Genomic DNA, 27,691 nt, shown 5'->3' on the forward strand with positions numbered 1-27,691 from the left:
TGATGCCATAGGAAAAAGGGATGAGCAGCAGTCATTGACCGGCAGGTGGCAACCAGACTGCTGCAAGGAGAGATGCCGTATGGAACAGGAGTTTATGGTAGTCATGCAGCTGGGACTCTCCTTTCCAAACCGCAGCAAAGCAGACGCATCTGTGTCTGTTATCCTTAGAACACATTTGGCTGTAAGGAGCCTCGTGCAGCTGGTTGCAAAACAAGTACATTTTTACTCTGTTCTTTCAGATGTGTTGAGCAACTTTGCCCCAAGACTGAACTCTGTTCTACGAGTGTTAAAATCTGTGCATCTTTAAACAAGAAACAAGTCGGTGCCATTAAGGAGGTCTGCTTTTTGGCATAAGGGAAAGGTAGGTCCGCTTCCCACACGGTGCTGGATTGCTTTGCAGAGAAGGCCCTGCCGCAGAGGCCCTGCTGGGAGAGCAGAGCAGATGGTTCCTGCGGGTGGAGGTGGGTTATCCAGCACAGGTGACCTTGGCGGGGAGAAGGGTTGAGCCGGTGGCACCCAGGTGCCTGTGCTGCCAGCAGGTGTGCGGATGGCCCGGGGGAGCACCGTGTTCTCTGGGGGCTGAACCGCTGCGGGGAGGGCACAGAGGGACAATGAGACACTGGTGGCCACGGACTGCAAGTTCTGGGTGGATAGAGGGGAAACAAATAACGACAGGAGCAGCCCTTGGGGAAGCGCTCAAGGAAGAGGGGGTGAGAACAGCGGTGTATTAATTTATTTAAGGAAAGGGGTAGGGCAGGGTGGTTTCTGCGGGGTTTCTGTAGTGTTGTGGTTGTATGGGCCAGAAGGTCGCTCTCTTTTTTTGGAGATCTGTGCATACCACGTGTCTGTTGTATGCGGGGGAGAACTGAGGGTCTCACGCACTGTCCTGAGGTGTGAGGATAAAAGAATTCTCTGGTTGCATTTGTTTTCTTCTAAGCGTTATAAGCAGACTGCAGCACATCTGCAATGTGTTGGAATGCATCGTCCCTCCGGGCCCGGAGCAGAGCCGGGGGCACAACTTCTGTGAGTCGATCCCGCACCGCCCTGCGCGGGGCGCTGTCACTCTCCGCTGACCGGAAGTTGCCTCCCGGAAGTTGCCGCCGCCTTCCGCTGCCCGCCGTTGCCACAGCGACGCGACGCGCGGGCTGCCGGAGGCATGGTGAGCGGAGCGGGCGGGATGGCGGCGCTGGGGCCCGGCGGGGCGGCCCGGCGGCACAGCTCCTCTCTTGTCGCCCGCAGACGTCCGCGTGGCACGCCGTGGGGCTGCCGCCGGCGGCGGAAGAGCGGGGCGGGCGGCTGCGGGCCGCCAGGCTGCGAGCGGCGGTAGAGCACGAGCGGCGGCTGGAGGAGGCCGTGCGGAAGGTGAGAGCCGCGGGCGCTGCGGGCGGGGGGAGCCCCGCGGGAGGCGTGCGGCGCCGGGTGGGCGAGGGGCGAATTGCGCCGGGGATCGCTCGTTCCGCGCAGGGGGAAGAGCGGCGGCGGCAGAGGGAGCGGCAGCGGCTGCAGGAGGAGCGGCTGGCGGCCGAGCTGGCGCGGCTGAAGCACGAGGAGCTGCACGACGAGAAGATGAGGCAGCAGGTGCGGGAGAACAGGTAGCGCCCGCGTGCGGGGCCGCCCCGTTAGCTCCGGCTGCTTTCCGCGACGGAACACCATTTTTTCCCCGTAGGTACCGGTCTGCTTACAACTTGAATACACTTGATTTCCTTTTTTTTTTTTTTTCTCTCTCTCAGTCATGAACTTCGAGAATTAGAGAAAAAACTAAAATCTGCATATCTGAACAAAGAGCGAGCGGCACAGATTGCTGAGAAAGAAGCCATACAGTATGAAAAAATGGTAATTCCACCTGTCCTGCCCTGTGGCACTTCGAGCAGCCCTCTGCGTTCAGCAGCCACCGGAGTGCTCTGACACGCAGCCATCAGCAAAAGGCTCACTTGGCCGTGGCGGTCAAAGCAGCAGCGCGCTAAGCCGTGTGATGGGACCCAGCTGTAATTTCACTGTTTCTGTGACATTTATTGAGGTTAAAACGGAGGCAGCGCTGTGTCACCGCTGTACAGTGAGTGGCTGTTGTGGTGAACCCTCCCCTCGGGCACAGTGGTTGGAAATGGCACCGCTGTTATACATATACACGTGTCCGAGTAACTCCAAAAAGAATTGTGAACTTCTGTGTGCGGATAATGTCAGCGATCAGGCAGAGGATTCTGACTGCATTGAAGTTTGGCACAAAGTACTAAGCAAATTGCTGTAAAGACAACACTTGTACTGAGCATGTTCTGCGAATTTGTGCTGCATTCCAGTTATCACACCGCAAGCTACTTTTGCTCATATGCTGAATGCTCTGCTTGGCCTTAGCAATATATACAGCTGCCTTCCAGTGCTGATAGTTGCTCTCAGGTTATTTATGTAGCAGGGATTCTCTTCAAGGGCTCTGCTTCCTGAGGTGAGGCATTCCGCGTGGCGAGGCACTGAGTGTGTGTAGAGGGAGAGAGAGATTGGTCTCATAACACGGTGTTCCTTTCCTGCGCTGTGTAATTTTTCAAGTGGGAAGTAATAAAGGAAAAAGGAATCTTTTACAGCTTTTCCTTTTTTTCCTTTCCTAAAGAAACGTGAAGCTGAAATAGCCCAAAAGATGAAGGAAGAGACTGAAAGGGCAGCAAAAGAAGAAAGTTCGGCAGAACTGAGGCGGAATGAGGAGAAAATAATGTATCAGCAAGAGCTGGAGAAACAGCTTGAGGAACAGGAGCGGAGGAAACAGGGAGTTTATGAAGAGGTTCTGAAAGAGAAACTCATGATTGATGAAATCATAAGGAAGATCTATGAGGAAGATCAAATGTTTGTTAATTTGAATTGTTATTATTTCATAGTCGTGTATAGTTCCACACAGAATTATAGGCTTTATTTCCTTGGCTAAGGGCCACTTTAGCAAATCATTCCTATTCAAGAAGTATGACTTGGTCCCATTTTGGTAATTGACTTTAGAAATTAATTTAGAAATTTAGAAATTGACTTGCACGGATTTTGCTGTTTTAAGAGTCAGACTATTCCTGTTATTTCAGTCGGTCTTGTGTCCTTGTACCCCAGATACGAAATCCAGCTTATTTCAAGGAGTGTTCCCCCTGCACTGGAAATGACTGCCTATCACTCATTTCCACCTCACCTCACATCCCTGCCTCGTGATACACGTTGTGTGCTGGTCCTACGGACACGGCTAGGGATGGAGGTTTCTGGGGCAGAATGGTAGTGGAAAGAATTCAATACAAGTTTTTAAAAAGGTTCCGAGCTTGCGAGGCACTTAGGCTGCTGGGCTTCCTTCTCTGTTCTGTTTGAATGGAGCGTGTATAAAACAGAGTAGCAGTGAACACCAATGTGTACAGCCTGTCCTCCTGAGGAAAGGCATTAGACATGAGATTCCTTTTCAGAGGTAGTTCATTAATAACTATCTGAAATTTAGGCATCTAGTTTCCAGCTGAACGGGTAAGGACAGTCATTTAAATGTTAGTCTTGAGCGTACTACTAATGGTGAGCATATGGTCAGCTTCATGTCACTCCCCAGTATGTTAAATAACAATACCCTTTTGGTTTTTTCTACTTTACACAGGGAAAAACAACTTAAGTTAGAGAAGATGAGAGCAACTCAGGCGTATATCGACGAATTTAAAAAAGAACAAGCTATCTGGAGGCAGAGGAAACGGGAAGAGATGGAAGAAGAAAATAGGAAAATTATGGAGTTTGCCAACAATCAGCGACAAAGAGAAGAAGATCGGATGGCCAAAGTTAGAGACATGGAGGAGAAAAAACAAAGACTTCAGGCCATGGTATTAAAAATTAAAATTGTAGAAGAATATATTGTATAATTTTCTCTTTCATGTAGAAATCCTTCCTTCTTGTAATAGATTGCCCAGAATCTAGAAAGAGAACAACAGAAACGTGATGAACTGGAACAAATACGACAGGAGCTGTATCTGGAAGAACAGCTAGAGGCAGACAGAAAGAAGGAGCTGGTGAGTGCTGGGAGGCAGCTGCAGTACTATCTGTACTGGGCGGGGGGAAGCTCACTTTTTGTGGACTTCTGCAGATACATAGATGGACATTTTGGCACTTGTCAGGTACCAGGTTTTTTATTATGTAGACAGTAACAGCCACAGTCACTTTTTTCTCCGAGACAAATCAGATTGGCTGAAGATGAAATTTTTCAAAGTATTTTCCATATACAGCATTTTATTGTATTTTCCTTATAGGCAGAAATCGAGAAGAGAATAAGGCAACGCCTAGACTTGAGGCAAACGTACGAAGAGCAGTTTGCTTTAAAGAAGATAGCGCAGCAAGCTGTGCAGGAGGAGGAAGAAGCCTTCAGACAGCAGATGCTGGCCAAGTTTGCAGAGGATGATCGTGTGGAACAGATGAATGCTCAGAAACGGAGAATGAAACAGCTTGAACACAGGAAGGCTGTGGAAAAACTTATTGAAGACCGTCGCAAACAATTTATTGCAGATAAAGTAAGAGAAGTTTTCAGTTTCACCCTTGGTCTGAACCAAAGCATTTTAATATGAGAATACTCTATCCTACATCAAGGCTTTAGTTAGCAGGGAAAGGTGACAGGAGAATTGCAGAGAGATGGCCAGGGGAGGGGGTGGGAAGCAGGCCCTTGTTTTGCTGACAAGAAAGGGATCTTTTTAGAAGTTAGCTTAAAAGGTTAGAGCCTTTATCAGCTGTAGATCCTTGCATACCCAACGTGCTCTGCAAATAGCTCTTCGATACCCATGAGATCAGCGGCATGAATGTTGTCCAGTTCAGCTTCCCTGATCAGCCAGCACAACTGAGGATGCATAAAAAGGGGAACCCAGCCTTAATTTCAGACTGTGTTTGCACTTAACATCTGAGGAAGAAAAAGCTTTGCACAAACTAAAAACAACTACGCTGTAGTTTTCAGACTGCACATGTGTAACATACATTGCAGTTTCTGGTCATCAGCACAAGAACACATGCCTATTTTTCCTTTTCCTGGAGCAGAGCAGTGATGCAGGAACAGACTGTGTTGTCCAAGAGCCAGCAAGGAACCCGAGCTTTTACTTACCAACCTTTTAAAAAGGGTTTTTTTAAATAACGTAACTACAGCCCCATGTCTTGCTATTCAGTCTTCTCTTTTGTCATAGGTTTTTCTTCTATTTAACATGTACTTTGTTTCTTTTTCATACACTTTTTATTCTTTTCCAACCTATTTTCTTGTGACCAGGAGTCAAAATTAAGTGAAAGTTCAAAATTTACTCCACAAAAGAAAAAAAACAAAGCACCTCCATAATCCTTACTTTATATTGGTGGAAATAAATGTTCATGGAGCTGAAACTCTGCAAAACTTGCTTATTGTAGGAGCGTGAAGTTGAAGAAAGGCAGGTAGAGGAGAGAAGACAAGCAAACATTCGTGCAGTTGTTGAAGAAGAGAGACAGAAACTCCTGAAAGAACATGCATCTAAATTGCTGGGTTATCTTCCTAGAGTAAGTGATTGTATTGTAAACGCTTTAAATGTTTGTTCTATAGATCTGTCTTCTCTTGGCTCATATAAGGTAAGATGGTTAGCCACGTGAATTACATGAAGTGGGTGAGTGTCCTTATTGTATCAGCTCTTCTGTGCTCACCTTTTTTGAATTGGAAAGCAGTGGAAGAACACTGAGAGGCTTTGGGCTGTGCTGCCCTATGGAGGCTGTGTGCAGAGCTTGGTGATTGCTTCCACAGCCCTTTGCAGATCCAAAGCTTTTGGGATATGGAATGTAATTTTTAAAGCAGGGCTTTTCCAGCTAGAAAGGGCTCTACTGCAAGCCAGCTTTCACCAACTTCCTCCATTTGGGTTTTAGGAGCAGTTAACTGTAGTGTTGGCTGCCTTGTATCTCTTCTGGAAACGAGGCCTCTTCTGTTACAGTGCAACAAGTGGCAGGACTCAGAGAAGAATGTCAGTGCTCACTCTGTGCATCCTTATCTTTTTAAAGGTTAAAAAGATGGAAGCAACTCTTGTAACATGAATAAAGTACAATTTATTTTATATTACATTTCATCATCATGAAGATCACCTGATAGTATACAAATGAACAGAGAGCTGCTTTTAGGACGTAAAGATGCAATTTGAGGAGGGAGGGAGTTACTCAGATGTCTAAAGAAATTATTTTCTGCAGTACTGAAATATTGTAAACATAGCAAATTTTATTTTTAATCAAATAATTAGTACACTCGTTGTGTGCATGAATTGGTAACATTTGGAAGTAGAGATTCAGAGAGCTCATTTCCAGTGAAGATGCAATTAAAGCGTAACACAGATGGGCACTACTTTGGATGTCATTTTCTGGTTTGAACTGGCTGCTCTAAGAAGCCTTGGCTGTTACAGGTGTCCAAGGCTCGTATCTGTCCCGTGGTATTGATGTCCTACTGTTCTTTCTCTGCTTTACTGCTGCCTGAACAGAGTGGCACGTTCCACAGGACTTCACTCAACATGGACTGATAGGAAAGTTCTACCTAGTTCTGAGGTCTCCAATACGACTGCAATTTCAGCACACCTGAAGGTGCAGATGAAGCCCCACCTGAGCTAGTGCCTCTTGTCAGTGCAGGTTCTTGACTTTGCTAAACCTGCAGATGTGTTCAGCTGCCTCTAATCGCTTCTATTAGAAACACAGTGCAGATAAATGTTGTCTTTTGTATAGTGCTTATGTGACAGTCTTTACTGGATTCTCATCCTAATTTGCCTGAACAAAAATCGCAGTTCTTGGTTAGCACCAAGTACAGCAATTAGAAACTCATCCCTTGAATTCTGGTGATGGCTTTCAGAGCTATTTTTTTTTTAAAGGTAACACACGTTCTGAGGGTATAAGCTATTACATTCATTTCCATTTAAAAAAATTCAGAGACCCGTAATTATCTCTAATTTCTTTTTATCTTCTATGGCGCTTCTTTCTCCAGGGAGTACTCAAAGGTGAAGATGATATTAACATGCTCGGTGAGGAATTTAGGTTGGCTTATCAGAAGAGAAGAGGTAATCCATCTTCTGAAGAGAGCTGAAATTTCCTCTGTCTGCCCTACTGCTTTGCCACTAGGTGTCATCTGATGGCTGAAGAAAATTTCCATTTGCTGTTAACAGCAAGGAACTTTTTTATTCTCATAAAGTCTCCATTTTAAGACTGGAGTTCTGATCTGATGAATGGCTCATCTTATTTAAATACACTTAAATTTTTCAGCAATAAACTGTTTGTTACGGTTTTCTCAATAATCTATCAGCTACATAATGCAACTGGGTGAGTGACGATGCAATGTTTAAAAATATTTTCTTCAGCCACACTACAGAAACCCAAGGTAGTTAAGTTCAGATGTGTATCACACAGTGGACTATATGATTATCTTAATACACTATTTCTGTTTGTAAGCTAAAGAAGTATCTACATTTGCATTATACTATTAAATTACTAATCTAAATGTAGATAATGTAAATCATTGATGGTAGGTCTGGATTATCTGTTCCACCGCTAGCTCACATGACTCCTCTAGTAGGATCTGAGACATAATTGTCACTTAGAGGTCGGAGGCATTGCTAATAACCTCACTTCAGCACATAAACTCTTTGTGTGTCAGGTTCCTACTAAATCACTCTGAGGGAGCAATCCACTGAAATAGCTGAGGTTTAACAAAGCTTCATCAACCGGCATGTGCTCTTATTACTCTAGTTCATTAGTGTATGTCACAGGCTTGGCTCATCTGCACCCACATTTTTATCTAGTACTTGGTTATAATGATGAGATAATAAAATATTCAAGAAGCTAAAGCCTGGAGAGCACCTGTGATATGGAGCCACTGCTCCTGATTGTATCTATTACCAGCATCTAGTGACCACCGTTTACCTTGCCTAAGTAAAGCAGGAACTTTAAACAATAAGCTGTATCAGATTATAGTCATTCTGGCTTCTCTTCAGACTGAACATGACCTTATCCAGCAGTTTGGAACACTAACACAGAACGAACAGACAACAAAGTTCACCTGCATTCTGTGCCTCTTGGCTCGTTACAGAACGGGCAGCTGGGCTCGGGACTTCACAGGAAATCTGTATTGCAAGTGACATTCCAAAGCACCCTATCAGGCTTTTAAAAGTGAAATGATTTCAACATGAGCAAAATCAACAAAATCCATTCACTGTGATATATTTGTTAACTATTAACAAACACTTCTAGTGCCAAAACAACGTGCCGTCTGTTCTGTATTTCAAACAAGTTTGAATCAGTCATTTCCCCACTGAAGAGCTTTCATGAATTCCTCTTCAGTAAAAGAAAGCATCCTAGCAGCTTCAATGTGCATCTCAAAAGAAATAAAAAATACATAAATCAGGAGCAGAAGATAAAGCAGCGTGAATGACAAAGAGCAGCATGACTGAAAGGGCTTCCCATCTATTCTGTGTTTTCATACTGTGGTTCTGATGGACGCTCACCTGTTCAAGATGAAGTTGCTATTTATATTTTCTGCAACAGTTTGATTTTATAATGGAAGGGTTGTGATAAATTTTATGGTTAATATTGCAACTTCAGCTCTAGTAAAACAGGACCAGTAGCTTTTCTTAGTTCTTTGTATAGCTTTAAAAATATTTTTTAATGGAGCATAGGAATTACTGGAGAACTGACCCCTCCTCTAAAAAAACACCTAAGAAATATTGTCTGTGTTCTTACAAGCTGATCAATATTCAGGTAACTTTAAAGCTATACAAACCAAATGTAGCATTAAGATTCAGTCAGAGTATAAGTGCTGCTAAAATGTATGGTTTAATGTCAAATGAGTATTTTAGCAAAAAGATGTAACATTCCAAAGTAGCGTAATCAGCATAAAGCAAAGCATCAAATTAATGCACCTTGGTGAGAGGTGGCAGGAGCTGACCACCCCTTGCTGTGTCGCTGTAAGTCACGCCGTGCATGGACGGACCATTATGGCTCATACACACAGGATATAGCACGTTCCTTTGAGTGGAACACTGAATGGAACAGAGAGAACTTTTAAGCTTACTACAAGGCTGTTTTCTGATTAAAAAATGTAATTGTTCTTAAGAATGCTGTCAAGGTGACTGAGGAGAAAACAAGGACTTTAGGGCCAATGTGTTTGCACACAGCTCTCACTCAAAAACAAGCAGCAGCCAGAAACCCCTGGAAGCTCTCTGCTTTGCAGCTGCTGTCACGGTAAATGTCACAAATATGCCACATGTCCTCATCCGCCCCATCCTCATCTCTTTACTTATCAACATTTCAAGTGGCAAGGAAAGTGTCCTGGCTGAACAGTTCTTACTTCGAATGCACTTTTTAAACAGAGTGACTGTTTTGAAGGAAACGGGAACAGTTCATCTCAACACGGTGTCTGATTTCTCCCTATCACTTCCGAACAACGAGCGAGTGTATGTAATTCCCACAGATCTCATTTAAAACTAAGATTTTCTATGATCTTCTCTCTTGAGGCAAGCAGAGAACAGTCTAAAGAGACCGGTTTGAATGCCAAAAACTACCTGCTGGCAGCTGCAACTCGTCCTACTAACAGATATTTAATACCTTTGGGGTGTTTTTTTTCTTCTACTATTCTCCATGCAGTTACACATCCTCCCCTTCAGGTGAGGTGCATCTCAATCTACACAAATATAGTAGACAAGTGAGCCAGGCTAGGTTTTCCTTAATTCAACAACAGGCTGGTGTGAAATGCAATAAACCTGAAGTTCTGGTGATTATGTATATTGGTGTCATGTGAGCTTAGCTGCCCTTCCCAGCTCCTGCTGGAAGGGACAAAGGCAGCCTTAGCATCGTTCTCAGGTTCTTTCAACCACTGCCTGTTCTGGAAAGACAACAACTAACAGCAGTCTTTTACTGTGAGTATATGTTTTTAATAACAGAGGGTAAATGGTTTATTCTATTATCTGCAGTTTTGATATGGTATTAATAACTTTTTAAAACTTCTATTTAAGTTCTGTGAAGCTTATCTGACAATGGTCTTGGTTCAGTCAAATGCTGTTCCTTAGTGCTCCTTCTAGTGAGTTTGTGCTCCAGAGAACAAGGAGGTAGCTCATGTACGGAGTATCTGTTGTGTGAATGCTGTGTTTTTTTTCCAAAGTAATTTTCCTCCATGCTATAAAATTAAGATGATATTTGTGCTGTTCTGAAGCATTTAGCTCTGCAAATCTCCTGTGCAGTCTCAGAAAGAAAACTGATCGCGTGCAATCTTAATGCAATCCTTTAAGCAGAAGGTGTGTTGGAGTGCAAGACTTAAATGCATCACTAAGTGGAAAGATTTTTTTGATTTGGGCAACATCTTTTAGTACATACTCTTTTCACTTTGATTTCCTTTCAACAAAATCTACAGGGTCTTTCAGTTTGTTCCAAATCTGTATGTGTACAGAACACCTCAGAATACAAATACCAAGAAGCAATATTAATAGAGAAGGACATACTTTGAGAAACCAGGAAAAATGTGGGGCTGAAATGTAATGGCTTAATCGTGAGAGGGCACTATGTTACAGCTGTTGATAGAACAAGGAATACACTGGAGGATAAAAGAAAAAAAAAAACCCTCACATGCTAAAATGGATTGCACTGACACAGCACCCCAGTGAGCTGCCTGCAGGTACGACCTGAACAGTGTTTTTTTCTTAAACAAATACATACTCTTGGTCTTAAAGCTTGTCAGTGGTCATCTTCCACCGTGACAGGATATGTTCTAAGTTAGGAATTGAGTCAATTCCAAAGAGAATCAGCCTTCACTTTAAAGCAAAATGTTAGCAGTGTGCACTAATGAAAGCAAAGCAGCTGCTCCCTTGCATTGAAAATTCCTGTTCTTGGGGCTGCAGTTTATGTGAGTGCATTACTTGAAAACAGGCCAATTTAGTTAAAAGTTATTTGAAAGACAAGAATATTAGGTCCTTACCTTTTGTCTCTTTAAAATATCAATTAATTTCAGCTGCTTTTTGAAACCCGTTATTAGTTCTCCTTTTTGTTTCTGCAGTTTCTTGTTTTCTGCTTTTAATTCTTCAATTGTTTTGAGTTCTTGGTTAGCTACATCCTAGCATGGGAAGGCGAGAAATGTGGTATTTGTTGAAGTGAAGCTTTAATCAGAGAAACTTGGCCTAACATTATAAAATGGCAAACATTAGCCACATGACACATCAGGGAATAAATTGGATGCCTTAAAATATTCCCTCACCAAACTTAATAAAAACTCAAAAGAGGGCATTTACTGGCTTCTAACAAGATAAATTAATATCATAGTTTGCCTGTGTACTTATTAGGTGCTTAAGTCTATTTCCCTCTCTTTCTAGGCACATCTGATTTCAAAAAAGAGGGGCAAAAATCGGGCTCTGATTTTATTCTGTGCATCTCTCCCTGCAGTAGTATCAGCAGAAATAAGGCACAGGCCCCTTGGTGGCCTGCTGTAAGTTACTTCTGGGGTAGCCTGTAAAACATGGCATACTTCCAAAGCTGATCAAGCCTCTGGGCTCCTTCTAGCATTACTGAATAATCACAGACTGAGTTTTTCTAAGCCACTGTACCTTGTTACTTTGCTTCAGTTTGTTCAGCTCCACTTTATGCCTTTCTGCTTCTTCCAGGGCCCTATTTAAGCGAACCTCTGTTGCACTCTGACTGCTTGCAGCTTGCTTTTGTACACGCTTTAAATTCTCTAATTCCTATACAGGAACAAAGGATAAAAACAAACATTATGAATCACAGTATTTTGAGGTATGCCATAAAAGCAACATGTTTACAGCAGGGCTCATCCATGAGAATTTATGAGGGGGGTTTCTGAGGCCTGCCAACAGAATCAACATGAATTTCACTGCTCTGACATCCTTTTTTTTTTTTTTTTCCCCTTTCACCTTATACATCTTGAAAATGGGTCTGTCTTTCTAAAATTTCTTAACATTCTCTTAAATGTATTGTGAAACTGATCATGTAAGACTATGGGACTGACTGGAAAAAAATAAGTTGTACGTCCAGTCCAAAAAACAGGAAAGAAGTGATGCAGCATCCAGTCTGGAGCAGATTTTGGAACAGCAGCTAGAAATGCAGCTGCTTTTTTACCTCTTTTTCTCACAGATTATCACATGTAATTAACAAGAAGTTAAAACAGCCTGCTCAAGATGCCTCAGGGCAGTAACTATTTCATCTAGCAGAAAATAGTTCATCAAGTGTTTATGGCAACAATCAAAACAGTTTCCTCTCATCTCTGATATGAGAGTATTAATGCTGCAAGTGGGGAAATATGGAAAAGAGACCAAGCTGAGAAACACAGGAATGAGATTAAAGATTGGGGAGTACAGATAAAAGACAAAGTAGAAGAAAGAAGCAGTTCTGGCAGAAAGAGCACATCTTGTTATTTGTGAAAAATAAATAGGCTTTTTAAAAGAAAGAAAAAAACCTACCAAACTTTGGGTACGTAAAGATGTTCTGTTAAGCAAATAGGGGAAGGGGCTGGCCTTGTTGTTAACCTTTTACCCTCAGGCTCTCTTGCTTCTGAATTGCCTTTCTCCACCCTCTCCCTTCTCAGTATTTTAAAGTAGTACCATTATTTGTCATGATCAACTCTAGAAAGTAACCATGGCAACTTCTTGAAAACGCACCAGATTAGGAATAACTGAAGCAAATGAGGTAAATCCAAAGCAAATGCAACTGAGGAAAGAGACCATATTCTGTACAGTGTGTTCTGTTCTCCCCATGTTTTGAGTGAAATGTTCTCCTAGTTATATTGCATAGACTACCCAATACTGGAAGTATTACACAATTTTCTTGTCAACCTCTCTAGCTCTCAGCAATTAAAGAAAAACACGTGCTGCTCTTAGATTAAGTTCCAAGCAAAGCTGTGTATAAGGCCACTTGCTCTGACTCGGCCTGTGTATCATTCTGCACACGTGGCCTACAGCAGGAGCCAGGTTAACGCTGACACATCCAACCTGCAGCGGCTGGTTTACACGCAGTCCGTTTCAGAGAACCAAGAGCCCTCCTTTCCTCTGCCTGCACTTTTGTTTGGGTTTTTTTTTTTTTTTGAAACTTTCAGCAAGTTACACCAACACTATCATTACCAGAAGTAATTTTTAACAACTGTCAGCAAAATCAGAACAATAAAACTTGCTTGTATTTTTCAAGATTTCTGTATGGATTTGATGGCAGTTTCTGAAAAGGTTGCTTTGTCTCTTGCCCATCTTTTCCACAATAAATTAATTGTAAAATACAGAATATGGTTGTAGAAGCAGAGGAAAAGCGAGTAGCAAAATTTATCATTTCTTTCTCTTACAAAGTGATTAAACACTTCAAAATATAATTTCTAAAACTGTTATCAGGGATTGAAATGTGAACGGAATCGCTGGATATGAATCTGTCTGAAGGGAGCGATCTGATTATTTCCCCCCCGTGAGATAAACAATAATATTTGCAATACCTTTCCTAGTGCAACGACCTCTTGCTGTAATCCCTCGCTTTTTTTCCTTGCTTCTTGTGATAAGATCTTGAACTTCTCAGTCTGAGACTGCAGCACGCTGATCTTTCGTTGCAGCCTCGTCCTTTCTTCTTCAGTATCTTTAAGCTGAGACTTTAAATTCTGATTTTCATCATCCTGTTTGGCAGCAGGTAGCAAAAGCAAACAGAAAACATTGCAGGAGAAAAATGTGACAGCAATATATTTGTACTTTGATTTACGAAATATGTATTGTAGATATAAAGATTATCATTTCTAAAGTGCTGTTACTTTAAAATATTGAGATGCCTCATGTTGGATTTCACAGTAGCTGTGAAGACAAACTAAGAAAGCAAACCATCAATTCACCAGGGCAGTACTATAAAAATAAACCAAATATTTTTCCCCTCGTGTAATTTTCTGCAGTCTTCTACTTGGGACTGTCCTGTAGTAATACATAAAATATTGCATTTCCCATCATTCGAAGGGTGTGAGAACAAAATGTTAAAGAATAATATGAATAATGGCACGTAGATATTTTGTGATTTCTTGCGAGAACAGCTAAATGCAGACATTAGGAAAAATTCTAGGAAAAGAAGAATATAATTACTAGTAAATCAGTCCTTTATGTTTGAAGGGATTATCTGGTTTTGACTTAAAAGCAAGCCAGTGTTCCCGGATGCATCAAATCCAAGTTCCTCTTAACATCAAGGGAATCCTGTATTAGCTTCGTGACCTAATGGCAATTACAGCCCACACTGAGCCTTATAATTTAAAGACATTTTCTTTTCATAACCTTTTAAATACTCTAAATGAATTCTAATGTAGGTTATCTCAGAGATATATTACGTCCTTCATTTCTTTAATAAAAAGAAATCAAGGCTCGTACAGAAACAGAGGTTCTATAAATACACGTCTCTCCCTACCCTGCCATCCAAAAATCTTGAATACTTGTTTCTCACATGGGAAATGTGTGCTTTATCCTTAGTGTTCAGTGCCCACATACACCTCAGAAACTCCCACTTCTGGATGTTTAAAACAGACTTCTTTCTAATATAACTGTACTGTGAATTGGGACAAACACCAAAATCTGTCTCACAGCTTTGCCAATGTGAAAATTATGTGATAATGTAATGAAGTTATTTCCACACCACAGAATCTAGTGCCCAAAATGATGCATAGTGGTATGTTAGCAGAGGAATAGATACACTGTTCTGTCATCTGCTACAGTAACTGAACTTCATAGAGTTCTGGGCATGGAATGATAAAGTTCAATAGCTGCTGACAAAATAGTATTAGATTTGAAAGTGAAAATGTCTTTAAATCTTATGTTAAAATATTTGGATCATAGCACAGATATATGGAAATGCAGAAGCAACTGCACTGAAACAAATAAAATACAGTAATGAGTACAAATAAAAACTAACAAAATATAACTCCTAAAGCTTTTCTTGAGGTATCTATCTCCAAGAAAAACATACATATATCATCATGCTCCTTAACTCTAAATCAAAACCTTGAGAGAAAACACGTGGGTGGTTTGTCATGTGTCCTGCAGGTCATAATCAAATTCATCCTGGGGGACAGGAGGAAAAAAAAAAAACGTTCTGAAATGAAGAGGCTGTAACTAACCATCATCTAATTGGGAAAAACAGAATGTTAGTTCAAAAACTTTGCTTGATTACAAATGCATGAGAAAGACGCAATCCCTTGGCAGAGACACAAACTATTGCAGGTTTTACATTTCTAGAGGTGTCTGAGCATTTCAGACAGCGCAGATTAAAAATCTCACTTGTGGTACACTCTAGCAGAAACATAATGGTACAGCTTCAACCTGCCTGAAATTCGTAGTCTGATTCACCAACATAGGTCATCCCACATACAGTCCTTCACAACAGTGTAATCTTGAGAAAGGTGTTTTAATCCATTTTAATTAAAATATTCTGCTTTAAGTGGATCATGGAAGAGCAGTTTCCACTTTTTTTTTTTTTTTTTCCAGCAAGGACCCCCACAGTACCTGACTAAATTTCTGCAACTTATTTAATGTCTCATTCCATCTCTCTCCTCCTATTAGCCAGCCCTGGGCAGCGCTTGTCTTCCCTTTGCATACCAGAAATCTGTACTTGGCTGCTCCCATCCCCTCCTCGTCCTTTTCGGGTGAGGCAGGCAGGGCACTCTGCAGCAGTGCGTGCCCATAGAGCTGGGGCACATCTTCAGCACCAGTCATTCTTTTCTCTTTTTTTTTTTTTTTTGTGAAGTGCACTTTACTAGTTCTTAGTTCAAGATCGTGTTTATCCAGAAATCACCATTCTCAATGCAAAATTCCTGGGAAATTTAAAAAGCTAACTAAAAAAAGCAGAGCCTCAGTTCTTTACTAAATGAAGGGAAAAAATTCTCTTAGAAAACCTAAATAAAGGTGAGGAAATTCTGATTATTTGTAAAAGGGGGATAGACTCAAGTTTTTTTTCATAGATAAGAAAACTTACCTTTTTCCTGCATTCACACATGACACTATCCAGCTCTTCCTGTATAACACGTAACTTTGCCTTAAGAAACCTGATCTGTGCTTCTGCAGATATAAAAAGTTACATTTAATATCCACAAAGACTCATAACTCAGTGCAGAAGAGAGACAGGAACAATGTAAGAACACTTCATTTTCTTTGTTTAAAAAGAGCATACTATGCTGACAGTTTACTAAACAGAAATAGGCAAATTGAAACTAACATTTCTGAATGTATGTTGCAAGTTTCTAATTCTTAGGGAAAGCTTTGCACGGACTTTTTAATGACTGAACACAGCACTTCTAAGATGTAAAAGACTCAATTCTCAAAATTGAAAATTTCTGGAACCTTTTATCATACTACACTATACATTACAGCATGCTTTAAGCTTCAAGTCAAGGGAGCTACATCATAGGGCAATTCTACAGTGCAATCAATCTGTAGCTGCAATTTGTGTAGTTTCCTTGTTGTGAGCAGCACAAAGTTGTACTAAATGTAGGCTGCAAAACCCTCCTAACAGGTAAATATCTCTTACATAGCAGTCTGTGCTTTTTTAAGAACACTTCTAACACTACTCAACCATTTAAGATCCAACAAATCAGAGGGTTTTTTTCCCAAATGCAGTACTTGCTTGCTCTGGGGCAGCTAAGAAATACACTCGCAATGTGACAAATCAAGCGGAGGAGAAGAGAGCGTGTTCTTCAACTTCCCATTCCCCACTCTGCCCCACATTATTCACGTGGAACTCCCTCTGAACTTCCACGTGTACAAAGCATGGAAACAAAATGAGGATCATGCTGAACAACACAGGAATGGCCACTATGCACAGAAGGTACCGTGGGAAAAGAATGAAGGAGAGGAGGAGTATAAGGGGATGAATGTGAACAGATGGATGGGCACATTTGTTGATTTGCTCTAAGAATTCCTAATAGAGGATTCTAATTAGAATTCTCTTTATTTTGCACACCTTCTCTTTAGAGAAGGTTGCAGCTGAAGTTGGAACTTCCTAAGCTGCAGACCACACTGAAGACATCAAATTTAACTCTTATGTACTTCTGTATTACCATTTTTTTCTTAAAACATACTATGTATAGGTATTCACAATGTCCTGTGGCAGTAGGTTATCTAATTCAGTTAGACTGTGGAAAAAAAATACTTTGTTTAGCTTGCTTTAAATCCAGTTTAATATGGCATTTGCTAATGTTTCCATTACAAAAAAAAAAAAAAAAAAACAGCTTTCACTTTACTGTCAATGACCTGGTTACAAAATCTTCCCTCAGAGTAAGAGTGGGACTGTGCCCCTGTAACAGGGGCTACTTAGTATCTAGGTCTACTTTGTGAAGATTGTAACTGCTCTGTGAGTGTTACACTGCTAACATGCTCCGCAGCAATTTACCACACTAAGGATGAACTGCTGCTGCCTGGGAGGCATTCAGGGCATTCTAAATGAGCAATGACAAATTCTAGAAGGATAAATCATTTCACAGTGCTTTCATTTCACTTCATCATTAAAGTAACAGAAACAATCCTCACTACTCATGAGCACCAAGAACAACTCGTCTTGAGGTTTAACATTGCAGTGCAGCACAAAGCAATGACTTCTGAGTTCAAGTGCAAGAAAAAGAACTTTGAAACAAAAAATCTGAGGATCTGTTTTGGGAGACTTAAAGCAAGGCTTGCACACAATTACATGAGCTCAGAAACCAAGCTATTTTTGTGTAGGTATGCTTGTTGACACAGAGCTGTTAGATTATGTGAGCAGTTTCTTGCATTTTTTTTAATTGCTGCAGTGAATGTGGCTTCATGCTTACTTTAGCATTATAAGAAATGATGTAAACCTTCTTTTATCACACCACAGCCAAAAAGACAGATGTGCATCATGCCTTTAGCTTCACTGGCAAACATGGCAATCTCCCTTCGTACTCCATTTCTAGGGCAAAGAAGCACTACTTAGAGCATGAGTATCTGGAGGATCCTCATTCAAGCACTGTAACTGCAACGTTACGTCATTCAAGCCACTTAATCCACAGCACTGATCTGAAGAAGGACCTTCTCTCTGAAGGTAGAATTTGCAAAAACTGAAGTTCATTTTTTGGAAGTATAAGCTTAGCATCGTGCATTTCTACTTCCCAAGTGAAAAGAATCCAGTGTTATCCATATATTCAATATATATAAACATTCAAATGTCTTCTTGGAAAGAAGGAAATCAAGACAAAAATTCACTTTTTCCCCCACGATTATCCATGCATGACTTCATCTTCCTTTAGGATTACTTAAGAAGAAAAACCTTTTCATTTTAATATCATACATAACTTAAGAGCTTCAAAACTTTCCCTATAATTTCTACATAAATTTTTCTTTTTTCCCCCAAGGAGAAACCATGACTACCAGTCAGGGAGTACAAATAACGTATGTAGCCATAGGAGGAAACCTACCTGCTCCAATTTCACTTGCAGTGTTTGGAATAATATCATCATCTAGACAATCTGGCAAGCCTCCTTTCTCTAGTTTTCCTTCAATTTCACTTACTGGTTTTGCTAAAGAAAAACCAGTGCAATCCTCCAACACTGCAACATCATCAGCATTTTGTGTTTCCAGATTTATTTCTGAACTAAAACCAAGCAAACAAAAAAACACCACAAGCACTATGTTTTACATTTATAATATAAAGCAAAAATTACAGAAATACAGTATTTGCTATACCTAATGCAACTTCATAGCTTGCTCTCACAAAAACTACTCAATGGCAATTTCTGATTTTCTTTCTGTAAAACACCATTATCTTCCACGTGATTAAAACAGCTTATGTATTATAACGTAGAAGCAGATGAATTACTATTTTCTACTAAGATGATTTTAGTACTGTCTCTTTCTCATCCAACAATTTCATATTTCAGAGTGAGGGAAAGAAACAGGAATGTTCTTTTGGACTTAACTACTATCTTCTGTCTTAAGTTTCACTTTTTTTCCCTTGTCTGTTAGCTTCTGCGTCTTCCGTCTGGACAGGAAAGTTCACTAATCTTAGAAGCTGCAAATGGAAGTTCTTATAACAGCAATGAACACAATGTGTAGGACACAGATGCTCCGTAGGCTCACTTTCTCCTACAGCTCTGGGTTCACCTTATAGGTTCTGCATCTGTGTAACTCCATTCCTAAATCTCATGATGTGGTGCCAGCACAGCAACCTCACAGGAATCAAAGAGGTAGAAGGGTCCACAAGTGACTCCCACGTCCCAAAAGATGCTTTTAGCCTGTACTGATTCCGTGTTCTGTCACTCTACAGACCGTTTTTATCCTATTTTGGTATGTGTCCATGTTTTCTCTTGTGGCAGTTTTCATTTGCTCTCAGGATTTTATCCACAAACATTTCTCTATTATTTCTCTACTCTTCTTTTGTCCAGAACCCCATTTCTTAGTCTTATGACCTTGAATTTGCTATCAGAGATGTAGCTATTCAGCAAAAACCGAAAACCCCAGAAAGCTGTGGTACTATTACTGACTCTCTCTAGTTCTGTAAGCCCAAGATTCACCAGAATAGCAGAGAAGCTAGGTCTCATGTTTCCTATAACAGGTCTGATCACAAATTAGCCTGCATCACTGATGTGTACTCTCTCAGTTTGCCCCAGATGTACTTTGAGTGTGCTCACTAGGCATCCTTTTACTGATAGACTTAACAGAGCTTAACTTTGTCAGCCTCCAGAAAAGCCAGAGTGGAAAACAAGTTTCATTGTCATAACAGGGCAGGCATTCAGGCATGATTGTAGGTGAGCTCAGGTAAGCAGAGAGCTACCGGGAGGAGCTGACTACAGGAATAGTTTGGTGCATTTAGTTGTACAGATGTATTTAAATGTAGAAGCATGTATGAATAAAAATACCCTGGTAAGACAAAAAAACAGCAACCAAAACTCTCAATTACAAATTACAAACATATGCATAATATACCTTGAAGTTATTCTTTTCCCTTTACTTCCAGAGTGTGTTCTGTTCTGAGCCATGGACGCAGAAGCACATTTCTTCTTGTTTGGTAGCTGTAAAATTTTCCAGAAGATAGGGATTTTTACTACTTAGAAATGTGTGTTTTGTCTTTTTTTCCCTCCTTTTTCATATATTAAAACCCGAAGGATGATTTCCAAAGTCTCAGAATTTTAGATTTTTTCAGTTTAATTTGTACTAGTCGTTATCTTGCATATTTTATGCCCAAATTATATACATTGAAACATTGCTACCTTGTAGGATCTTTTTCAGATGCACTCGTAATAAATTAATTCACAAGTAAGGCTCCCAGGTATTATCAAGTTATTAACTATTCACTTCTTTGAACAGTGCTTACCATGCCTTCAAAAATGCCTTTTTTTTAAGTAGTATTGTTTTAATCTTAAGTTCTCTGCAGAAAGATCTAACAATATTTTGTTTCTTTCACCCAAGTAAATGATCTTCAAAAATTAGTCTACTGTATTCTGATAAACAAGTGTGAAGAACGTTCTGTAAACTTGAATCCACCTTCTGAAAGACTCAATGTAATTGTAATCAGAGACCATCGAGTTACATTAGTTTGTTCCTAATCTAAATCTTCCTTTTTCTTTATATTTCCCATCCTGTATTAAATTCTTTTTAACTTTTTAACTAAAATTCTTTTAATGCAGACTGTAGTACTGCATTTTGTATCATACTGGGGAAAGGAAGAAATGAATTATGTTCTAATATTTTGTACTTAGAATTCTTAAATTGATGTTCAAAACACTGAACACTTCTGACAAGTGACAGATAAGATTTTACAGAAGAGAAATTTAAAATACAAAAATTAAATGTAGTGGAAGCCTACTGAGTCATTGGTGGAGCTGCAGAAAAAAATATTGGAGATGCTGGTCCATCTGTCCCCGTAACAGTCTGCTCGGAGCATCCTTTCCCTCGGGCTTCCTACCCATGTAAGCCCCTTATACAGCATGGCCTCAAAAACAGAAGTAATAGGCAGAAGCAAAATTAGCTGGGATAATTTTGAGTTTGATACCTTGGTGTGAGTGTGTGTGAGAGAGGAAACTTCAAGACAGCGCTGATCTCTGCAGGAAAAAAATAAAATTAAATTCACTGAGTGCATATAGCAAAATCAACATTTTTATGATAAAAAGCCACCATCATCTGAATCAGGGGAGTAAAATTAGATATATCTATCATCAGCAGTACGTAGGAACATATGCTAGGTCCAATCATAAATTCAGTCTCATTCGTATTTCCATTCTATCTCACTTGCTACACAAGTCACCGAGGGAGTCTAGGACAATTATTCCACCATGGTCTCCAATACAACAGTTTACTTATGTGCTGGAATCTGAATCTCATCTCTTGCAGTGCAGGTAACTGCAGCAAATACAGTCAGTGATTCCCTGGACCAGGGAGCACTTAGCCAGTGTGTGGATGGAGCCTTAACAGCTTCTACAGGAGATGAGCAACATTATCAAAGATCACCAGTGGTTCAGTCATTCATACGCTCACCTGACATTCAAATACGTGAATTAATGCAAAAAAATAAAGATATAGACCTGTGTTCTCTACCTCCCAGAATGGGAATGCTTAAACTGACTGTTGGCAGATGACAGGGTCTGTGAAACAAATAGAAGATGGGGAGCAAGTTATTTAAAGTAAATTTTAAAAGTATCACAGAATTTCCTCTGAAATACATATTACCAATACAGTATCCATTTTATAGATAAAGGGGAAAAAAAAAGGAATGAAAGAGAAGCTTTCTTATCTGCTTATTTGCCTGAAACCATACTTCTTAGCAACTACACTTCAGGTTAAACAATTATTTTGGAAGAGAGCGGAAAGTTGTAGTGTGTTGTGTACTGTTCAGGTTTCACGTCAGATGCATAATTTCTTTGTTTTCAGAATCTGAGTTATGTAGATCTGTATCAATGCCCTGAAAGACTACCTTCTTCTACCACTTTTTACAGCTTCTAACTACTCAATTAACATGTAAGCTTATATTTGTAATAAATTTTAAATTTTAGGCATGTCAAGTCACCTCAATATTCTGGCCCAGCTGACCTAGACAAGTATTTAGATCTTCCCTTTAAAAAATTTTAGACACCCATTCATCAACAAGAATTATCTGAACAAAGCTCCAGATTGCATTAATCCAAAAAAAAAAAAAAAAAAATCCAAACAAAAACAAAACCACCACAGGAGAAATTATCTGTGTGGCTGGCAACAGACCTCAAGAATAGGATGATTACTTTTTGCCTATTTACCCTCTTTTCCTCACGCTTCCTTCCTATTGGCTAGTTTTACAGAGGACGCAGAAAGTGAGGAGCTGTTGCCACAGAAATAACAGTTACATTTTCTGAAAAATAAGAAAATTCAACATTTGATGCTCACGAAAACAAAGCGTTCCTTTGATCAATAGACTGATCTGGTCCCACTAAGCCCCTTGTTTCCCGGCCTTCTCCACAAAACAAATAAAAACCTCATTGTTCACCGAGATTCTTAGATTTATTTCACCTTATTGGGTTTTTTCCCCTCTTTCCCATAACAGCCCTTTTTTTAAACCTCGTAGTACAGTTCTACAGCTGCTTGGTAAGTGAAATGAATGTGTAAAACTTGAAAAGGTACACAAATAAGTAGCTGGACAGTTGCAGTGACACTGAAACAGAAGCTAATGTTTAGCAATTCCATCTCAGCATGTAAATACGAGGTGCATGTGCATGAGCAAACCCTTTGTGTTTGCTAATCCTATTCAAAGCCTGTAGCATGCCTGCCCATGCGCACACAGCTCCCATCGCAGTGAGCATGGTGATGCTCTGAAGAGCAAAAGTGTAAACAAAAGCTGACTTCAATGCAGTGTCAGTGGAGCTGCTTTGTCTTTAGGTAATTCACATTTCTCTGCAAAAAAATAAGCCATAAAAACTCCTCAATCACTTATTTTAGAATACGTTCGCAGAGAATGACTTGAATATTTTTGCCTTTTAACATTTCTTATTAATTCTTGCCACTTAACCCGTCTTTCTTCACATTCTATCTCCTACTTAACCTCAGTGGTTTCCCCCCTCTTTCCAGTTTCTTTAGTGTTCATTTTCCATACAGGAAACAATGGAACTTGTTTCAAAAAGATCTTAGGTGCTTCCTTTGGATTTATGGCATATTTGCTTGCATAATTTTGCAGGAAAAATAAATATTAAATACTTGGAACTAATCTAATTGAATGGCCTCAATATTCATTCATGGATAATCAGTGTGCCTGATTCCTAACATACACTTGTATTTTTTTCGTTCCAGCATGGGATTTCAGTTCTCTGATATAAATGTTTACCAGAACACGGTCGGTGCTTGTTTTAAGACCTTTTAATTTATGTAGGTAATTGGTAGATTTAGCTGCTAGTCTGATGCACTAATTACCAACATTTTCATAATGGTTCCAGCACTTCCACTTATTTAAAATGTATACAATTATAGCTGTTAACTCCCTTTGTAGGGCTGATTCTTCTGATCACATTCATTTGTAAAATTACTCTATAACTCAGCTTTGTTTTGAAGTTCATAAAAATCTTCTGTCAAGTATTCAAAACTCACCCAGCAGAATATAAAACTAAACAGGATCTACGGACTTAATATGCTTACAATGCATGGCTACACTGATAAGAGATGGTGTTTTTTGAATTTAATTATTTTTTTTCTGACCTCCACAACTAATGGATACAGCCTCAGAATAGCTCAGGAATAGTTGTTACTATAGCAGCAAAGGTTTTTGCCAATGTACAGGCTTCCATCACAGACTTCTTGTCACAAATGTAGGAATCAGGATCAGATCCTCCATTAAACTGTATATTGGCATATCTCCAGTTTAGCCACCAATATACAAACCCTTGAACAACTACGTAAATACTGCCAGGTATCACTCTAGAGCTAACAGATTCAAAGATACAGGCCAAAACCCACATTTGGGCATAAATTCTTACAGATCAAAAGTATGAAAAGTGTAATGATATCAAAATTCCAGGCGGTGGCAGCTGAATGTTTGTCTATCTTGGGTTTCTTTGTCGTTGTGGGGTGGGTTTTGTTTGTTTGTTTGTTTTTGTTTTAATAGCACACTTCCTGTCCCACAGCATTTAAGCTAAGTAAAATTAGAATGAAGATAAACAGTATTTCTTTCTAAGCTAAACTGGTTAAAAGCCACCTACTGCTGGACATCTACCGTTCTGTACTGTAAACAAATCTGCTACTTTTACTTGCATTTTTTCCAATACCTGAACTACTTAGCCTCCTAGACAAAATATTTCAGCAAAATTAAGACTTCTATGAAAACAAGAAACACTAGTTTAGTATCAATTATTTAAAGCAACAGACTCCACCAATCCAGTGGTCTATACTGCAAAGCATGACTAGGGCAAGTCAGGGAGTACAGATGATTACCAGAGATTCCCCATGAAATATACACAGCAATTGTAAAGTACATACCTCTGTTTGTCATCTTCACAGTACTTAGTTTGTACTGAAATTGGTCTAGATAGTGTCTCCCGTTGGCTCTTCTTTATTAAGTAAAAGAAAACAGTCAATTTGGGGAGAATATAAACAATTAAAGATAAATTATATATTCATAAATCACAGTGAAACTACAAAAGACATGGAAACTTAAGTCTACTGTAGGAAAAGATTTCTTAAACATAGGAAAAGATAGCTAGAAATTTAAAAACTGCTGCTATCTCCAAATATTTATTTCTTTTAGAGAACATGTAACGATCTTTTTCCCATAAAACTTCTGCAAACTTATCATCTGAGATGCTGCTATCCTCCCTTCGTTTTCTCTGAAATGCAGAAGTAGGAATGCATAGCAGGTGGAACAAATTTTCAATTTGCTGTATTGCAGCATAAGCCTTAAAAATAAGTCTTTATTCAAACAATATGGCCATAATTCGGACACTGATATGTTGTTATGCTCTTTAGAGAACAATTTAGTCAAATGCTGAATGTTCAGAAAGCTTCTGTGTTGCTAAGAAACAGTTAGAAAGCATAATCCAGAGCTAAAAGTAGTTGTCCTGCCTTCTCTCTTAAATTTTGACTTGTTTTTCTTTTGTTGTTAAATGTGCATCTGTGCAATCGGGCAGTGCTACATGGTTTATTAAGTGTCCCAAGAATATTTGATCTGCAGCTGCATTTAGAGGGGGGGAAAAAAAGTAATTTAGTTGTTGCTGTTTTTCAAAGGAAAGAGACTAGATGCTATTTTGGGTGCTTCATCTGCTTCTGTTCAAATGCCAAACAGCCTCAACTTACCAGAACTCTAGAGGAATGTATGCTTTCATAGGACACAAAGGATAAAGTTTAATAAATAGGCAAAATAATCTGGTTTTTAAGCCTTTTTTTATTTGAGTGAAACCGTATTATGAATATTTCTAATAAACAGGGTACCTTCCCTAAAGGTGTCTTGGGTATAAAACAGATCACCCCTGCTCTCTTTTTTTTGTATAACTTGCCCAATTTTCATATAAAAATCGGCACAAAGTCACAACAATGTTAAAAGATAATACTAACAATAAACCGGATTTTTCTTTAAGAAAGTTTCCTTTTAACTAAATACATATTTTCTATTTATATTGCCTATTCTTTGTACTCCTTTCAGCTTGAGCTATGTGTTTCGCTAGTTATTGTAGCATCTGGTTTTCAAACACCAAAATAGCATTTTATTTAAGACATAAAACTGTCTGCAGAGACTCTACTTAAACATCATAAAAAGGTTTTTTAGCTGATCTTATGCATGTCTGCACAAGCGCTCTACACAGCTATGTGAATATCCACCTACCTGATGAAATTTTATTAAAAACTATTACTGCACGTGTTTTTAGTAGAAGTTTACAATTTTGAAGGAAAGGGGGGGGGGAGGGGAAGGCAAGAAAAGCTTAGATTGAATTTGAAACCAAACTACTTTGAGTTGTCATGGTCTAAATAATTTCTTTTGAAACTTGACCCTGCGTCCATGTGAACCAAGGCTGAATTATATAACAGCCTGCATAACCTACCCACCATTACTTCTTCGGTCTGACGCATCAGTTTTTCTCTTTTTGCTTCTAATTCTGCATTCAGTCTCCTGAAAGAGTACAGTAAGAATGCTTGTCACCGAGTTTCTGAAAGATTTAAAAGATGTGCATGTGAACCTGGTAGCATCTGCCTGAACTAAGTGAAATTTTAGTAACTCCTACAAAGAAGCAGCAAATACCACAGGGTATTATTCAGGTTGATGCAGTGTCCTGAGTTTCTATCAAATCAACAGTAATAAAACAACATGTACACATGTTTAGACTATAATAGAATCATAGAATGTTTTGAGTTGGAAGGAATGCTTAAAGGCCATCTAGCCCAACTCTCCTGCAGTGCACAGGAGCACCTACAGCTCCATCAGGTGCCCAGAGCCCCTCCAGCCTGACCTTGGATGTCTCCAGGGATGGTGCACCCACCATCTCTCTGGGCAACCCATGCCAGTGCCTCCACGCTTAACTGTAACAAACTTCTTCCTTATACCCAGTATAAATCTCCCCTCCTTTAGTCTGAGACCATTCTCCCTTGTCCTGTCCCAGCAGACCCTGCTGAAGTGTGTGTCCCCTTCTTTCTTACAGCCCCTTTAGGTACTGAACGGCCGCCATCAGGTCTTCCCTTTTCCAGGTTGAACAGCTGTTCTGAGAGAGAAAGGGTGCCCTTGTTTTCTGTCGTGTCACTGCTTAAACCACATTTTACATCTTTAATTCCACAACACTTCTGTTTTTAGTCACAATCCTGAAGTGTACTTTGAAGCAGGGACCAGAGAAGCAGTCACGTTCAATGATGGGAATACATAACTAAAACGTGTTACAGTATTTATATGCAGGTTAGTATGACGAGTAACGCCATTTTGTTAAGTAGCAAAACCTAACGGCCCCTGAGCGAAGCGAGGCCTAGCACAGTGCACAGCCGCCTTGCGCAGCACGGTGATGCAAGGAAAGAAGTTACAGCCTTGCTCTCAGCGCGCTCTGGGACGAGCAGTTGAGAGACTCAGATAGCGGGGACCTATTCCCCGCCAGCCCGCAGCGAGCGGTGCTGGGGAGATGAGCAGGGACTGCCACCGCCCCCCGGCCGCCCCTTACTTGTAGCGCTCCTCCCGCGCTAGCAGCTCGCCGCTCACCGCGCCGCTCCCGGCGGGCAGCGAGAGGCCGCCCGGCGCTCTGCACGCCTGCAGCGAGGGCGACTCAGCGTGCGGCTCGTAGCCTCTGCCGTGCACCGCTGCCTCGCGCCCAAACCGCCGCCTTACCCCCGGCAGACCCCCGCCGCTGCCGCCCGCCGCCATTTTGTTCGCGCGGAGGCTGCTGCGCGGCGTCGCCTTCTCCCGGGCAACCGGCCGTACCCGCTCGTGCCCCGTCCCCTCGGCCGCTGTGGGCCGAGGCACGGCCGTTCTCGCGGCTTTCTTTCCTCCCCGCCGCGGTCCGTAGCCCTAGGCAAGTCTCTCCCTGGCGCCGTTGGGTCCCGAGCGGCAGCCACATTTCAAACCTTGCTGCCAAGTGGAGAAGGTGAAGCGATTCGTCACGCGTCCCCTGACGCGCACCGTGTGGAAGTGCTCTGACAGAGCCCGCAGCCCGAGGGCGCGGGGGGGACGGACCCCTGCCCGGAGGCCCCAGGGTGTCACTGGGCTGCCAGCCATTTGGGCGACAGAGTCTGAGGTGCCATTCTACATGCTATTGAACTAAATGTTTATTATCGCTCTTCCCTTCGAGCCTTTTGGCCTTTCTTGTGGTTCTGTC

General features: G+C 40.7%; 3 protein-coding genes across 3 annotated transcripts in view; 2 read left to right on the forward strand and 1 right to left on the reverse strand.

Moving 5' to 3' along the window:
• On the forward strand, positions 1,018-7,222 carry MNS1 (meiosis specific nuclear structural 1). The gene is made up of 10 exons (XM_021407222.1): positions 1,018-1,159; positions 1,240-1,362; positions 1,465-1,592; positions 1,731-1,833; positions 2,600-2,829; positions 3,596-3,812; positions 3,891-3,998; positions 4,236-4,493; positions 5,365-5,490; positions 6,941-7,222. The coding sequence occupies exons 1-10, from the start codon at positions 1,157-1,159 to the stop codon at positions 7,037-7,039; spliced, it is 1,395 nt and encodes a 464-aa protein (XP_021262897.1). The 5' UTR covers positions 1,018-1,156; the 3' UTR covers positions 7,040-7,222.
• On the reverse strand, positions 6,005-27,610 carry TEX9 (testis expressed 9). The gene is given in 12 exon segments (XM_021407221.1): positions 6,005-8,323; positions 10,916-11,050; positions 11,538-11,672; positions 13,421-13,594; positions 15,922-16,004; positions 18,374-18,549; positions 19,881-19,966; positions 20,947-20,995; positions 24,387-24,457; positions 25,947-26,010; positions 27,205-27,392; positions 27,394-27,610. Coding segments are annotated over 12 exon segments (1,437 nt in total). The 5' UTR covers positions 27,592-27,610; the 3' UTR covers positions 6,005-8,245.
• Positions 27,477-27,691, forward strand: part of RFX7 (regulatory factor X7) — an 80,868-nt gene continuing 80,653 nt past the window's right edge. The window contains exon 1 of the mRNA XM_021407211.1: positions 27,477-27,610. The gene's annotated coding sequence lies outside the window, so the exon portion shown is untranslated. The remainder of the gene's footprint in view (positions 27,611-27,691) is intronic.

The sequence above is a fragment of the Numida meleagris genome, chromosome 9 (assembly GCF_002078875.1).
Source record: "Numida meleagris isolate 19003 breed g44 Domestic line chromosome 9, NumMel1.0, whole genome shotgun sequence".
Taxonomy (NCBI): Eukaryota; Metazoa; Chordata; class Aves; order Galliformes; family Numididae; genus Numida; species Numida meleagris.

Bases quoted from the DNA above. Each gene is read 5' to 3' on its own strand.
- MNS1 (XM_021407222.1), top strand. The intron at 1,593-1,730 runs GTAGCGCCCGCG...TCTCTCTCTCAG, and splicing joins CAGCAGGTGCGGGAGAACAG to TCATGAACTTCGAGAATTAG. The intron at 3,813-3,890 runs GTATTAAAAATT...TTCTTGTAATAG, and splicing joins AACAAAGACTTCAGGCCATG to ATTGCCCAGAATCTAGAAAG.